We start from the raw sequence: 17182 nt of genomic DNA on the forward strand, positions 1-17182 counted from the left end.
GGACTTTTGATAACAGTCACTTTGAAGTGTAGCTCCCTTCTCCATCACCCAGAAATTTGCTGGTCCAGACCCAGAATTGGAATTCCCCACCACTCCTCCTGTGGGTGTGGACCCAGAGATAGGGTATTTGAGACTGTACATAATCTTGATGGTCACTAAGTCAAGTCATTTACCCTATTTACTCTAGAAGAATGGCCTACCGGTTGCAAAATTGAGAGCATTCGAGCACATTTTTTGAGTCCCAGTCGAGACGTTGTATTTCCCTAGTCAACCTTCCAGATTCCCTGTGAATATAATTTCCTTTTGCTTCTCAACGTCTGAGCCTTCCCTTTCTGCTGACTTTTTTTCTGTGTTCGTTCTCGGAAAAACAAACTGCTGGTTTGTTAAAATGATAATTGCTAAGAACAGATATTCCCAGATAGTCCCATTTCACAGCTCGTCTGTCTTAAAGTTTGTGATCTTCTCCCCGGGTCAGATGCGGGAAGGGCGGGCACTGATAGCAACGTGCGTTTCTCATGAGCCTCTGGACGGGGAGAGTGACTACAAGACCCGGCTCACATTTAAATGGATCTTCTTAATTACCTGTTTGACTCTCTAATATCCTTTAGCTTTTTTTTTTTCTTTTGAGGTATACGCGCTATTTGAGCACTTGAGTAACATTTGTCATTTAGAAAAGTTTCTTTTTTTCTGTCATACCTCTCTATAACTTAGGGCAAATTCTGCAGATTCTCATAGCTTAATAATAACAGTTAAATCCAAGTAGAAGGAATGCGGGAGAGTTACAGAGAAGGTACTGTTTTGACTGGGCCTTGAAAAAATGAGAAGGATTTAGGGGCGCCTGGGTGGCTCAGTCGGTTGAGAGACCGACTTCCGCTCAGGTCGTGATCTCCTGGTTTGTGAGTTCGAGCCTCGCGTCGGGCACTGTGCTGACAGCTCAGAGCTTGGAGCCCGCTTCAGATTCTGTGTCTCCCTCTCTCTCTGCCCCTCCCTCACTCGTGCTCTGTCTCTCTCTGTCTCAGAAATAAACATTAAAAAATAAAAAATTAAAAAAAAATAAATGAATAAACCCGGTGTCCAGAAGCGGTGGAGGGGGCTGGGGGTCATTAGCCAACTGAGAGGGCGGGAGCGCGGAACACATTTAGGAAGGATTGTGAGAGGCACAGTTGGGGGTCATGCTGACCTTGAAGTCCCAGCAACACAGCCATTTGGAAGTGTCCAGGGGGTGCAGAACACGTGACGTTTTGGACCAAGGAGAGAGCTCTGAGCTCGAGATGTCGTTGTGAGGTTATTGGTACAGAGGAGCCCAACCCCAGAGGGGCAGCTCGGGGCACGTGACAGCTGACTGAGAGCAAGGACAGGACTGTGACCTGGCTCCGGGCAGCGCCAGGCCAGCCCTGCTCTGCCCGCCTCACCCCCCTCAGCACCCGCCTCGGGGCCCCCACGTGGACCTTCAGAAAGGCGCTTCCCTCATTAATGAAAAGAGAGTCCGAGGAAGAAGACCCCAGTGACGCCGTCTGAGACGTAGCCAGGCGAGAGAGGAAGAAGATGGGGGGGCTGCTTATCGCGGGAGCAGCAGATCACCACTGCCGGGCCTCTTCATCACCTACTCCAGAGCTTCCTGAGTGAGCATGAAGTATTGTCATTTCCCATGATGCATGTGAGCGTGACGAGCAGTTCTGGGTCCCCTTTGTTTAAAAATGCCTGTGACACATCCAGTTTGAGACATCTCAGTTCTCCCTCCTAGATGGTTCTAGTTTACGTCTTGTTAGACTGCAGTTCCAGTCCATTTCCTTACTGGGCGCCGACTGAAGCTTCCTGTCCATGCTTCAGCCTCTGGAAAGACCCCTCTCCACCGGCTCGAGGAGGAATAAAATTGTGGCGACTGTAGCCCTCACGAAATACAGCAGTTAAAACCGTTTCCTGAATAAGTGGGCTGGGTGTGTTCTTACTGACAAAGCCGCCTTGTGAGTCTCATATTAATAACATATTTCCAGTGTTCCACAGTCATTTCTTTTCCTTTTTTGTGAAAGAGCAGGAACCGTGTTTAACAAACAGTCACACTGAACAGCATGTAGAATGAAACCAAATTGACTGGGACTGTGTCGTTGAAGGGCCTCTCTCTCTCTCTCCATTGGCCCACGGGGCATTTCGCCTCCCAGGGCCTCAATTTCTTCACCTGCAGAGTAGAAATGACAGTAACGTCTCATGGAATTTTAGGATTAAAGAAGCAGCGGAGAAATTCCAGTCTAGATCTGGACCAGGACATTTCTTGGCAGTGGAGAAGCAAACCACTTAAGAGAAGGCTCCTTTTGAACTACAGAACGCTAAACAAACAGCGGTCAGGTTATAAAGGTCGAGAACGTCCGTGTTATTACTTACCTCACTGCTCGGTGACACATTATTTGAGACTCAGAGGATGTAGGACAGAGCTACTCGGCGTGTTTAGGTATGATGGGAATCCATCCCACTCAGACTTCCAGAGATATCCATAGACCTCTTGTAGAGCTGAATTGGACCCTGGAATTCTCGGGACCCAGATCCAAGATCTCACAAGACTCAGAATCTTGTACCTTTGAGCTGAGACTGAGGCCAGGGTTCCCTGCCGCCTTCTGGGACCCCTGAGACCCGTGCTCTGTTTGTTCAGTAGACACTTGCACGTTTGCCCACTGCTCTGGTGGCGTCTTCTGCCCTCAGTGACCTGAGTTCAGGACCCAGCCTCTCCTTTGAGGCCGGTAGGTCTGACTTCTGCACAGCAATGACGCGAGAACTTGGGATTGGGTATTGCCACACTTGGCTTGCTCACCAGGATGTCCTGGGGATTAACGAACTAATGCTTCTGTAGAGTGTTATTTCTCCAGAGAAGGAGTGCCCTGATTCAGTATCACGTCATTATGGCCTCATCTTACCCTTTGTAGCTAAAAAACTTGTGTTTGTTTATTCGAGATGGGGTGAGAAACAAGGTTCTCCCCCAGCTCCTGCATCATCTTCTCCAGGAAGTCTCCCTGAGCCCTCATTCATGCTGGGCGGAATGCCCTCATTCATCCTGCCACAGCGCCCCGTGCACCGTGGCCCGCCCGTGGCCCGCCAGCATCATCAGTGGGCTACCTCCTCTCCACGGGCTTCTTGGGAGCTGAAGCCATGGACGAGGGCAGAAACCGTTTGTGTGGCATCTGAGCCAGTTCCATAACCCTCATCATACATTATCCTACTTACCTCTCACGGCGACCCTACGTTCTGTCTCATCTTCATGGAAGAAGAAACGGGCACAGGAAGTAAAGCCACTTGCCCAGAGGGTCACAGCCAGGAGACTCGAGCCCACGTCTCTTTCACTCTTGAGCCTGTATTTGTATCAAGAGGCCATCAGTTCCCCCTTGGGAGGGCTTTTTAGTTAATGCCTCTGTGCCCAGAGTCGATCCCCTCAGTGACGTCAGAATTCTGTTTGACATAGGTCACCCTGGGCTCCATCCATTGTCCTTTGAGAAGAATGTGCCTGTGGGCTCAGCAGTGAGCGTGCAGTTGACCCCATCAGACGTTCTCAGAGTCCTCACACTCCCCCACAGGACCCCTGATGTCACCAGAAGTCCTCCCCACCTCAGCCTCCCCTTCCCCCTCCACGCTTATTCATCATCTGGCTGTAGGTGCTAGAGATTCGGTTCTAGGAAGTGGGAAGAGACCCAGGCCCACCGTGACAGTGCGTGTCCACCAGGCTGGTCAGTATGAAGCGAGGGTGACCCCGGCACACGTTGTCTGAGTGTGTGGTGAAAGTGTCTATATCCTCATAATCTCAGCTGTTGGCTGTCACGGTTGACGAAACAGTTCACTTTGGGAAACCAGTGTGAGACCTTTCTCAAGTGCCCCCAGTCCTTACTCTAACACAGAGCCAAGTCTCCAGAAGGAGGCATCCCTGGGCAGATCACCCCGGTCCTCTGTCCTGTGAGGGCCTTTTTATAGTCACGTTTTAGCGCATGTACCTGCCCCTGTGGGGCTCATTTCAGTATTTTTAAAAATAAATATTGTTAGCAAGCATATTGTCCATTACACTTCTTTGTCCCTTCTTATATAAAGACGCCTTGGTCCAGAAAGCACAAGTCCAGAAGATGTTTCTCCTTCACGTTGAAAAGCTGGGCTTCCTACCGCTGGACAGATGAGTTCCCGCAATCAACTTTCTTCCCCTTCTGGTTTATGTCTTTCATCTTGTATTTGTTATTTTTGCTCCTGTCTTGTAGCTGTTATTTCGTGTCTTAATATACCTGTGCTTTTCGGAGAGTTGTCTCAGGCCACTGGGCTGGAGCTCTGTGTGGGCAGGAACCTACATTTGTATTTCACAGTTGGGTGCTTAGAACCTAGCACAGGACGGACCACACAGAAGGTCAAATGCATGCACGAATGTGCGGCATGCATACAGTAGGTGTATGCAAGAGACCGAGAGATCAGCAAGTTTAAAATGTATGGAAGAGAGGTGCCTGGGTGGCTCAGTTGGTTGCATGTCCAGCTGTTGATTTCGGCTCAGGTCATGATCCCAGGATGGTGGGTGGGATTCTCTCTCTCCCCGCCTCTGCCCCTCTACCCCACTTGCTTGCTCGCTCGCTCTCTAAAATAAAAAATAAATTTAAAATCAATTTTAAAAAAAACAAAATGTATCAGAAGTATGATGATCAGGGATGCTAGGCACCGAGTTGCCTTTAGCCCTGGGAAATAGGAATCCTGCCCCCACTTCAGATCGGAGGGAATAGAGGCTCAGAATGCTAGTAGATGTTGGCCAGATTCAAAACCGGGTCACCCTAAGTCCAGACAGAAGAAACCAGGTGACTTCATGCAGCCCGCTGCCCCCAGAGGAGACCACATCTAAACACAGCCATGGCGTCAGGCACCTCCCCCTCCGTGGGTGACTCACGCGCTGATTTCTTCAGCCACAGCTTTTCCTCTGAGTCTCCACCAACCCACGCAGTCTCCCTCCAGGAGGGACTAGTGGGCATTTCGGAGGGAATATATGCCAACCAGGGTCTCCTAGATCCATCCCCATCCCCAGCCTGGTTTTCCAGTCGTTCTCTTTAGAGATAAAGGGCACTGCCAGTTACCCATGGGGCAGGGGAGGGGGGCAGACTCTGACGAAGCTCAGCCCTTCTTTTCCCTTCCGCTCTGCCTCTGACCCAACAGCGAGTCCTACAGGTTCTGTGTCCGCTTCTGCCCTGAAGCTGGCCACTGCCACAGCATCGGCCACACCGCCCTCTCGCCCGGACTGCCCAGGGCCCTCCTGTTTTCCTGCTTCCACTCTGCTTGTCTTCTGCATTAAGCAGCCAGGGCCATGCTTTCTAAACATGAACCAAGTGGCATCCCTCCCCGATCTCAAACTCTCAAATTCTCTTCATATTTCACATAAAATCTAGGGGTGCCTGGTCTGACTTCGGCCCAGGTCACGATCTCACAGTTTGTGGGTTCGAGCCCCACGTCAGGCTCTGTGCTGACAGCTCGGAGCCTGGAACCTGCTTCCAGGTCTGTGTCTCCTTCTCTCTGCCCCTCCCCCACTTGTACGCGCGTCCTCTCTCTCTCTCTCTCTCTCTCCCCTCTGCCTCTCAAAAGTAAACATTTTTTAAAAATACATAAAAAATAAAATCCAAAGGCCCCCTGACCCTCTGACCTCCTCTCCCAATGCCCTCCCTCTAGCCCTGGGTGTTTCAGCCATATTGACCTTGCTTTTTCACTCCAGGCCACCAAGCTGCTGCCTCCTAGGCTCCTGCCTCTGCCTGGGCCACACACAGCACTTGTTCTCGATAAGACCTGCTCAGTGAGGCTTGCCCTGACCCAGCTAGAGAAGCCTCACCCCGCACTCTCCCCTTGACCTTGCTTCCTTTCCTTCAGAGCACTTAACGTGAATAAACGTATAGGCAGCACTCTTTGGTGACTTATCGGTTATCTGTGTCCCCACTGGAAGGTGGGCCCTGCTTGGCCATGGCCTATGCCCCCAGCACCTGGCCTGGCTCCAGGAGGCACTCGGGGAATAAATGAGTGAGTTTGCATCAGTCCTGATTTCTCAGACATGCTCCTTTGGGGTAAAATGTCTTCACTGAAATACTCGTATGTGAGAGAAGCTCATGCTGAAGGCCTCAAGTTAAGTGATCTTCTTATCCTTTCCAGTTGCCCCAAAATTGGCTGTAGCCACACAGATGTGAGAATGTCAGACCTCATCCAGGATGAAGCACTTAGAAGGGCCATCGAGAGCCACAACAAGAAGAAAACTCGTCACTCCGAGTAGGACAAACACACCTCCCTACAGGGATGTCTGCAGCCTACCTCCTACCCCAGCCATCTGGAGAGAGCGGTGCTTGTCAGAGCACTTCGACTGGCTGCAAAGTATACTTTGTTGGGGTAAAACTCGAAGGTTTTAAGTGTAATCGGAAGCATTTTTCTATGTCACAACAAAACTTCAAGCATATTATATTGTTTATTTTTGAGTGTCCTATAATTTGAAATAAACCTTTGGTTACCTGCGGCGTGCCCTATCCGTGCACCCCCCGGTGTGTAAACTGTTCCAATGGTGCAGGCATGGTGGGGCCAGGCCTTTCGATTCCTAATATTTCCAACTGTTTTTTTATTATAGTTTTAACTGAACAACGTCTTTCAAAGGATATTGACGTGGAAACGTATAGAAACATCCCAGGTGCAAGCATTTTCTATCAGCATCATAAATAACAGCCTGAGGTTCTAAAGCAAATTTACTTTGTCTACTGACAGTTCCAAATATGTAAATGCTTTCATTTGTCATTCTGACCAGCCCAGAACGCTCCAGTAACTGGCTTATCAGGGCAATGGTAGTTGATGCCCTTAATGGAAACTTCGCCACAGCCCTCTGAGAGCCTAAAGTATCGTCAGAAGCAACCACATCCTGACGGTCTCTGCCTCGCTCAATGGCTCTCATGCCCCTGGGCCTTGGGGTTTTCAACCATGAAGTGGAGATGTGAAGCGAAATGTTCTCTGGTGTCCCTTTGGCCCTGAAAGTCTGTGGACTGAGGAGGACCGGCCAGGTCTTTAAATTGAATATCTTCAGATATATTCGAATTGTGTGAAGAGTGCTAATCTATTAATAATTTCCGTAGCAACCTTTTATCAACCAGATACACAAGGAAACCGAGAAACGTTAACAATTGCTAACATTTATTGGGCACTTACTGTGTTCCAGGTGCTGTTCATATCTATGTTCACTCCTGTAGTCTTCACTGCCTGATGAGAGAGGTACACTTATTATTCCCACTTTACAGATAAGTCCAACGAGGCACAGAGAGGTGAAGGAGCCCGTGGAAGGCCACAGAGCTCCTAAGTGGCTGAGCTGGGACAAGACCTCAGGTAGCCCTAGTCCCAGAGTCTGAATTCTTAATCCTGTACTCTCCTCCTCCCTATTGGTTTATTTAGATCTAAAAACCTATTCAAAGACCACATTTAAAACATGAAGCTTCTGTAAATAAACAAGCATATCCATGCGTGTATGCAAAGAGGTGCATTAGCCGGAGTTAACGTCTACTAGGCAGCGAAGGCCATAAAATAACGCATAGTTGAGTTTAAATGCCTAGTCTAAATGGCAGAGTTAATTTTGAAAACACGTTCATGGAATTCAGAAAGGAGGATGACATTCGGTTGTCTACAAACCAAGTCAATTTGAATTTCTTAAGCTGCTTCGTCTGAATCAGACTTCCTGAGGAAATGATTATGTTTTAAGCCAGAACAAACAGGCTTTTCATGGAATGTGGTTCTTTTGTGAAATACTTTGTTTCCTAAACAGATAGCGACAAACATGAAATACTTGCCCAAGATTTGATTTGTGTTTTCCCCGACTCTTTCTAAAGAGAATTCCAGAATATTGGTGTGGACACCAGTATCCGTTCGAAAAATGCCAAATAACACCATTCCGCTGTGGAAGAGGTGCAGCCTTTCGTATCTTGTGAGGTTTTTTTCCTTCTTTTTTAGTCTTCAGAAGCTATGTTTCATGAATTTGTCTAGCCAATTAAACAATTTGAAGTTTTATATAGAATTTATTTTCATCTTTGAAGATTTGCCATTTGGTTGAACTAACATATTTGTTAAATTTCTGTTACAAGCGTTTTCCAAAAGAAGTGAAACCTTTTCTTCAATGAACTCGTATTGCTCGTTAAAAGGGGAGCAGCTCTAGTCGAGAGGAGTTTCTATCCCCTTCTGCCAGGGCGGCCCAGAGTCCTATGTGAGATCACCCAAGGCCCCGCAGGTGACATTTGAAAACCCTACAAGACATTGTAGCTAAATCAATTTTTTCCCGTATGTGACATTTCAGACTTAGACCACTGTATGCACATGGCATCTTTTTAAAAATGCTAGTTCCTTGGGGCACCTGGGTGGCTCAGTCGATTAAGCGCCCGGCTTTGGCTCAGGTCATACATTATCTTGCAGTGCATGAGTTCGAGCCCCGTGTCGGGCTCTGTGCTGGAAACTCAGAGCCTGGAGCCTGCCTCAGATTCTGTGTCTCGTCTCCCTCTCTCTCTGCCCCTCCGCCACTCGCACACGCTCTCTCTCTCTCTCTCTCTCTCAAAAATAAATACACATTAAAAAAAATACTTTTTTTAAATGCTAGTTCCTCGAGGGGCGCCTGGGTGGCTCGGTCGGTTGAGCATCCGACTTCAGCTCGGGTCATGATCTCACAGTCTGGGAGTTCGAGCCCCATGTCGGGCTCTGCGCTGACAGCTCAGAGCCTGGAGCCTGCTTCGGATTCTGTGTCTCCCTCTCTCTCTGCCCCTCCCCTGCTCATGCTCTGTCTCCCTCTGTCTCAAAAATAAATAAAAACATTAAAAAATTTTTGTTTTAAATCAATAAATAAATAAAAATAACAATAACTTCTAGTTCCTCGAAAGTAACTTCCAGTGAAGTTTAAAACATTTCCACACACTCCAAAAGATAAGACAGTTTATCCTTTACCTTGTGTAGAACTTCAAACACGGGGTGTCCGGTTTAAGGCAGTTCCCAGTGAGTGTGGCTTCCTGCCCACTAGTCGCCTCCTGAAAGTTCACGCGAGGACAGGAGGAGGAAGCCCCAAGGCCACCGTGGACTCATCTCTGGCTACACCGCAGGCTCGGGTCTAAGTACCTCAAATGTATCACCTAAGTTAATCCTCCCCACAATCCCAGGAGGTTGTTATCACCCCTGTTTCACAGATGGGGAGGCCAAGGCTCAGAGTCATGAGGTCATTTGCCCAAGGTCACTCGCTTGTGCGTGGAAGAGCCCACATTGGGCTGGAACGGTGAGTGCAGAAGCAGCCCTCTGACACACGAGGCCATTTGCCCCCCGGGGTGGCGGAGAACACATACGTGATCAGACCTGCGCGTCTGCCCCACCTTCCTTATTCCCAGTTCTGAGACCACCGTTTCCCAGGCTCACAGACTCCGTCATCCCCGGGCAGAACCCCCCAAGTCTGGGCGCTCCCTCTCTGTTTCACGCTCAGACCATTCTCTGACCTCCCGTCTGCCCCCTCGCCATATTAATCTGCTAGAACACCGATGGGACGATCTCACATCCTACTCAAAAACGTTCATTCCTTTCCTACAGAGTGGAGTTCAGGCCCGGCACTCAGGATTCTGCCACAGACCAGCTCCCCCCTGTTGCCTCAGTATCCCCTGGGCTCCCCAGCACTCCGGTTCCCCTCTCTTGACGGCAGGTTTCCTCTGGGAGCGGCTCGCCCCGGTACTCCCGCCTGCCACATACAGGCGACCTTGGGTGAGTCACTGTCCCTCCAGGCCTTAGAGTTTGCGGGTGAACCGAAAGATTTGGGCTTCTCCCCAAGGTTTCCATAAACTCTTAAGATTCTGTTTCATGTGTTCAGTGGACAGGTCCTAAGGGAGTATAAGCCCTTTTGAAGGAAAACAGGCTGATACGGAAATTAGTATATATTTGAACCCAACGTGCACATCGCCTCTTCAACTGCTCATTCAACAAATACTCTTTAAGGCCCGCTCTGTGCCATGTTTTGTGTTAGCCTCTGGATACAAAAATCTCCCCTCCGGAGGGGGCTTAGTGTCTAGTTGAGGCAGACGGATATTTGAAAAATAAATCCCATAAGAGGTCGTGTATATAGACCGTGTATAGACGATGGTGGCACAGAGAAAGGAAATAGAGGAAAATGGTTGAGTAACCAAACACTAGGAAATCGGGTACCAAGACTCAGACCAAGTTAAGGAGTCTGTGAAACGTGTTTGGGAGAATGGGGAGTGAATCGTGAGGGTGTCGTTGGAAACTTGTTTCGTTTGGGAGATCTGCCTGCCGGCTTGTGTCCGACTCCGAAGAAGGGACTCACTTCTGAAAGGGAAGCAGTTACAACAGCAGAAGGAGGAGCCCTCCTACCTCGCTTGGGGAGATGGGAATCGGTGCAGCCACTTTGAAAAGTCGGGCTTTTTGAAAAGGTGTTCAACATGGGGCTCAGTCAGTTCAGCATCTGGCTCTTGATCATCCTCTCAGGTCATCATCTCACGGTCTGTGGGTTCGAGCCCCGCGTCGGGCTCTGTGCTGAACAGTGTGGAGCCTGCTTGGGATTCTCTGTCTCCCTCTCTCTCTGCTCCTCCCCCACTCTCTCTCTCTCTCTCTTCCTCTCTCTCTCTCTCTCTGTCTCGCAAAATAAACACACACCTTTTAAAAAAGGTGTTAAACATAAACTTACTGCACAACCCAGCAAATCTACCCTTAGGTATCTACCCAAGAGAAGTAAAAACATGTTTGCACAAAGACTCGTGTGTGAACGTTCATAAGTAATATGATTTATAATCGCGAAAAAAGTGGAAACAATCCAACTGTCCAGCTGGTGAGCGGATAAACAAAAGCAGGAATGGCCACGGTCGGATACTACCTGGAGATAGCTGGAGTGGAAAACTTACGAGCCCATACTATCCTGTGGGACTGAGCATTAGGTTATGTGGAAGAAGCCAGGCACAAAGATCATGTAGTGTATGAATTAATTTCATTATATGAAGTGACCAGAAAAGGAGCACCTGGGTGGCTCAGTCAGTTGAGTGTCTGACATCATCTCAGGTCATGATCTCACCGTTCGTGAGTTCGAGCCCCGCATCGGGCTCTCTGCTGTCATTTCAGAGCCCCCTTTGGATCCTCTGTCCCCCTCTCTCTCTGTCTTCTCCACCCCCAACCCCCGATTGCACAGGCGCGGGCGCACTCTCCCTCAAAAATAAATAAGCATTTTAGAAAAAAGAAGAAAAGCAATGTCCAGGAAAGACAAATCCATAGGGACGGAAAGTAGATTCGTGGTGGCCTGGGGCTGGGGATGGAAATGGAGAGTAACTTGCACAAGGGATGGCTTTGGAGTGAAGGACGTGTTCTGAAACTGGATTGCACGCCTCGAGATTTTCTAAAAGTCACTGAATTCAACTCTTCCAACAGTGAATTTTATGGCATATAAATGTTCCAAACCAGCTGAGTGGAGATCGCTTTACAGGTCAGGGAGGAGAGCGCTTTCTTCGTGATCATTTGGAACAAGCCAGCAGCTATAAGAAGCTATTGGTGCCCTAAATTCCACCGGGAAATCAAGGCTGAAGAAACACAGGATTAAAAAGTAGTAGTTACTAGGGGCGCCTGGGAGGCTCGTCAGTTAAGCGCCGACTTCTGCTCAGGTTGTGATCTCACGGTTCGTGAGTTCGAGCCCCGAGTTAGGCTCTGTGCTACTAGAGCCTCTCCCTCAAAATAAACTTAAAAAAAAAAAAAAAAAAGTAGCAATTACTAAGGAACTGTTAAGGGTTAACGAGAAGCTAAGGCTACTGACTGATAGCCCTAAGAAGCTTAATTTTACCTATTTCTATTTCTTTATGTCCCTATTGTGTAGGTATCTTATATGCATTGATCACTAATAGTAACCAATAGTTCTAATCGACGGCTTTATTTTATGCAAAAAGGTGATTTTATTAAAGCACGGTGATAGGACCCTTGGGCAGAGAGCTGCACTGGAGTCCTGAGGAGCGACTGATGATATCCTTTTAGGTTTGGCGGGGAGGGGCGGTTAGAGATAAAGTTAGTTTTTAAGGGATTTCTGTATGCTGAAAGCAGGGTCTCACAGGACCTGAAGATTTAACTGTTGACAAGATAAGGTTGCTTTCAGTTTTTAAAGGAAGTGTACGCATTAAGGCACACACATAAAGGTCTTGGGGAATGTTCACCCTGCAGGCGTCTGACATCTGTCAGTGGGCTGCAGGCTGTAAGGAAATTTAATTTAAGCTACATTTTTCTTGCCTTTGTTTCCCTCATCATTTTCCCCCCTGAGCGATTTTGATCCTTAAATCTTTAAGGTTGTTGAAAGCGGAAGGTCTCATCTCCCGTAGCTTCTTCCGGCTAGATAGGGGCGTAGAGACGTCCCTACTTATGGGTCAAGATTGGTCAGTTGAGAATTTAATAGGAGTTAGGAAAGCCTCAGGCAGCTGTATCTAGAGCTGATAACATATGGGAGTTTTCTCGAGCAGAAAGGATCATCTGTTGGCTTGAAGTTGTGGCAGTGAAGGAGTGGAGAGACCAGGGAGAAAACAGCAAAACATGTTAAATTAACCAAAAGAAGAAGCCCAAATCTGTCCTTTGACAGTTGACAAAAACCTTCCTTTAGTCCAGGAGTTTAACCAATTATTAAAGGGAGAGGGGGATCATTTAAAGCACCAATACGGGTACTTGTCAATTAGAGACTCAGATTTTTGCGGTAATCTGGAACGTATACACAGCATTTTGTTTTTATGAGAGCACAAGTTCTACCTTGTACAGCAGTGAAAACATCTAATGCCGTTTTATTTTGTAAAATTATTTCGTGCATTCGAGTTATGTTAGTGTTTAATAATATAATGTTATTTTGAGAGTCTTTTAAGGCCTTGATTGTGTAGTGGGTGGTGTTAACCGTTGTATAGACTCTGTTTTGCTTAGTAAGCCGTCAGGTAATTAACGAGAGGTACTTTTACAGAAACAAGAAAACTGTAGGTTGATGGTTAGAGCAGGTTACAAACCCAGTGCTGCCAGGGAGAAGATATTTAGATGTCTGCCTTGACGCCTCTTCAGATGGGAGTGGGAACAGGCAGTGGGAATCAGATGGGTTTTTCAGATTTGTAACTCAAATGTCTGTGTCCTCTTGAATGACCCAGAGGACAACAGGCACAACCATTTTCTCTACATGAGTTTTTGTGACGATTTCTCTGAAGCTTACCTCAAGTCGTGTAGTTTGGGCAAGCAACAAACCTTTAAAGACCACCAGAAGTAGAATTTAACATCCATAAAGGTGCGTTGATGAAACAGAATTTTTCTCTCGAATAGCCTTCATTTCCAGAGGTAGCCGAATCAAGACTAATTTGTTTGTAGATCAAGTCCAGTTTTAACACACTCGGCCTATTTGTTTACGTAAGCTCAGCCAGAACGGCGATTGGTCACGTAGATCTTTGAAAATTTGTTTTGCTGGAACTTTTTACAAGGAATCTAGATTGAACTTATAGTAGCCTCTCCAGGCCCAGAAGCCAGGCCAAGTACTTGCCAACAGACATGCCTGCAACACCTGTCAATTTGGGCGAATTCCTCTTCACGAGGTCCCCAAGATATCCTGAGGTTCCTGCACCTGCCGGGAAGGGACATTCTGTGCTCACCTGGAGAGGATGCTGGGAACTCCGTAAGTGACGTATCTGGCCAACATTTCCCGGGGGCCTTATTGGCTTCATGCTTCATAAAGTCAACCTTAGAATTCCTTACAACTGTTTGGTCTTATCTGAGTCTGTGAATGTCGGTCTCAAATACGACATTCCAGTCAAAGCCTTGGTAAAATAACCAATGTTTCCAACAGTGTCCTGTTACAAGGAGAACAGAGTCTTACTGAATCTATGCAAATAACTAACTGCCATGAAAAGAAAGGTTACTTACTGAGAGCTTTTGAATTTCAGAGGGTTCAGGTAGAGACTACTCTTTTTTTTTTTTTTTTTAAGTATAATGGAGTAAAAGTTCTGGCCATTTCTGTTCTCTGTTCATCCTGCTGTTGGGAAGGAAAAAATTCAGTCCCTAAAGATGACCTCGTAATCATTCAGCGGATGGCAGAATGACCCAATGTAACGATGCCATAAACATTTCTGGTCACAGAAAGGAACATTGAGTGGGGATTTTTTTTTTTAATTTTTTAATGTTTATTTTTGAGAGAGAGAGCATGAGCAGGGGAGGAGCAGAGAAAGACTGGGAGACACAGAATCGGAAGCAGATTTCAGACGCCCAGCTGTCAGCACAGAGCCCAGCGCGGGGCTCCAACCTATGAACAGCGAGATCGTGACCTGAGCCAAAGTCAGACACTTAAACAACGGAGTCAACCTAAGTGGACTCAGGCACCCTGAGTGGGAATTTTTTTAGTGAGCAAATACAGAACTGGTTTTAAAACAAAAAGAAAAAGCAAGATACAATTTTGAAAGGAAGCAACCCAAGGATGGCCATCCTTCGTCGTAAACGGAATACAAACCAGAAGTGCAGGACATTAAGACGGAGTCCGTATGCTGCTGGAATGTATGAGAAAGGTTGTCACTCACCGTCCAGGGACACTCCGGCCATTAGGCTCTGCATGGGAGCCCCCAGCTGAGTTTCTAGGCTACTTTTAGTCACCACAGTTCACAAAGAACACAGAGACTCTGATTAGTCTCTGATTAGAGAACAGCAAAAGCCAGGCTAAGGATGATGAAACATGGGTCTTATGCAGAAAGGATTTGGAATGTTGTTGCCACAGAGAAAAAAAAAAACTGAGGCTTCTGTTTTGTACCAAACAGGGGACTTTGTGAGGAATACGCTCCAAGACAATTGACACTAAGTGCTGTGAGAGGGCCAATGACAGGATCTTCAATACTCAGAAGAAAAAGTACTGTTACATCTTAGCCCAAGGCTCTCATCCGGGAAACCATGGGCCCCCAGGGGACTGTGGATAAAATTCAGAAGGTTTATGAATCAGTCCGGGGGAAAAATTACATCTTTACTTTTACTAATCTCTAATCGGAACTTAGCATTTCCTACAATTATAAACTGCAGTATAATTAACAGTCCCTGTGACTTTATCGCCAATAAAAATGATAACTATTTTCCTGTTGCATTGCTGTGGCTATAAAGGTAAATTTACACTCACCTCTTGAACGACTAAGTTCCGTTCTGTTGTCCGATGGACAAACAGGCATGGGATTTGCCCTCTCATCTTTTACAACTAAAAACCTGGACAACATCTATGATTTTTCAGATGTTGGACAACAGGACATTGGACACTGCCCTTGCTTATTGCCTAGAGAGTCCCTGGGCCCCTTTAGAGAGAGGGGGATCCAGCAGGAGCCCTGGTGGTCAGTCTATATTGAGGAGACAGAGCTGAAGGTTCAGGGAGGGCAAGCAGCTAGAATTTGCAGAGCAGAGGACTGGAAAGGAGACAGCTGCCCAGAGAGGGAGCTCTGGAGATGTTCAGAGGGTCCCCCTGGAGTCCTCAGCTAAGCCATCATCAGCTTGTGCCAGTGAAGAAGCTACCTGGGGTGGGGAAAGAACCTCCCAGAAGATCAGAGAGAACACACATCTGAACTCACACAGGCCTGAGAATGTTCCTTCTCCCACTGGCCAGAGTGGGGCAAAGTTAGCCCTGGACTACAGGATGTTCTCGTCCTATGTAATGATGCTTCAAAGCAAATTTCAAAAGCAAGGATAGGCAAGTTTTTATGGGAAGGGCCAGCCATTAAATATTCTTAGCTTTGCAGGACATCTGTTCCTTGTTGGAGCTACTTAACTGTGCCGTGGCAGCATGGAGGTATAGCACCGACAGGACGTGAATGAATGACGGTGGCTGTGTTCCCATAAAACTGTATTTACAGACACTGCAACTTGACTCTAATTTTCACATGCCGCAAAATATTATTCTTTTTCCCAACAGCCTTCACCAAAATGAAAGATAAGAGTCTAGATCATGGAAATGATTCTCTGCCAGATGGAGGAGTAATGCTATGAGTAAATATTCAAGGTCTGTTGGTTAAGCACCCGACTCTCGATCTTGGCTCAGGTCATGATCTCATGGTTCATGAGTTGGAGCCCCGCGTCGGGCTGTGTGCTGATGGCACAGAGCCTGCTTGGGACTCTGGCTCTCCTTCTCTCTGCCCCTCCCCTGCTTGTGTGCTCTCTCTCTCTCTCTCTCTCTCAAAATATATAAATAAATAAAATAAAAAAGAATTGAAAGAAAAGACTAAGGTTGGTTGAAATACAATACTGCACAAGCATGGAACCTTCCGGAACAGGATGCTTTGGCACCCATGGGCTGGGTGATGGTGGTGAGAGCTCCCTTGTACTTTATTTCTGTTCTCCTACCACATGAGGTACTTTCTACCTCATGATTTATTATGGGTACGTCATCTCCCTCCCTTGGCCGTGTTCTCTTGAGGGTGGGGTCCACAGCTGAATCATGTGTATTTCCTATGCACCAAGGTTTGTCAAAGTAAGGTCCAGGAGCCCCTTTATCAGACACTCTGAAGAGCTTGCTAAAATGCAGATGCCCAGGCCCCACTCTAGACCACTGAGTCAGAATCCTGGGAGGCAGGCCCTGCAGTCTGCATTTTAACAAGTGTTTTGGCGGATTCTGAATCACACTCCATGTGGAGACCGAATGCACCTGGCACACAAAGTTATTAATGTTGAGTTGATAAAGCCAAACAGAACACACACACACACACACACACACACATGAGTTACAGCTATCTAAACACCACACTTTTGTGTCAAAAGCTCCAAAAAGACTGTAGGTAAATACAGAAAGTTTTACATCTTTTTCTTTCTTAATGTTTATTTTATTTTTGAGAGAGAGAAACATAGCATGAGCAGGGGAGGAGCAGAGAGAGGGAGACACAGAGACGCAGAATCCGAAGCAGGCTCCAGGCTCTGAGCTGTCAGCACAGAGCCTGATGCGGAACTCAAACCCACAAACCTCAAGATCGTGACCTGAGCCAAATTTAGACACTTAACAGCTGAGCCACCCAGGCGCCCCAGTCTTTCTTTTCTTTTGAAACGATAGTCTGGGGGCAGTCTGGGGGCGCCTGGGTAGCTCAGTCGGTTGAGTGTCCGACTTCAGCTCAGGTCATGATCTCACATTCCGTGAGTTCGAGCCCTGCGTCAGGCTCTGTGCTGACAGCTCAGAGCCTGGAGCCTGCTTCAGATTCTGCAT

At 47.3% G+C, this 17182-nt stretch overlaps 1 protein-coding gene across 1 annotated transcript in view; it reads left to right on the plus strand.

The window, feature by feature from the left end:
* Window positions 1–8016, plus strand: part of NSMCE2 (NSE2 (MMS21) homolog, SMC5-SMC6 complex SUMO ligase) — a 216756-nt gene extending 208740 nt beyond the window's left edge. Inside the window, exon 7 of the mRNA XM_047841705.1 lies at window positions 6136–8016. Coding sequence (XP_047697661.1) covers window positions 6136–6253 — 118 coding nt within the window. The 3' untranslated portion in view covers window positions 6254–8016. The remainder of the gene's footprint in view (window positions 1–6135) is intronic.
* Window positions 8017–17182: the final 9166 nt, after the last annotated feature.

The sequence above is a fragment of the Prionailurus viverrinus genome, chromosome F2, assembly GCF_022837055.1.
Source record: "Prionailurus viverrinus isolate Anna chromosome F2, UM_Priviv_1.0, whole genome shotgun sequence".
Lineage (NCBI taxonomy): Eukaryota > Metazoa > Chordata > Mammalia > Carnivora > Felidae > Prionailurus > Prionailurus viverrinus.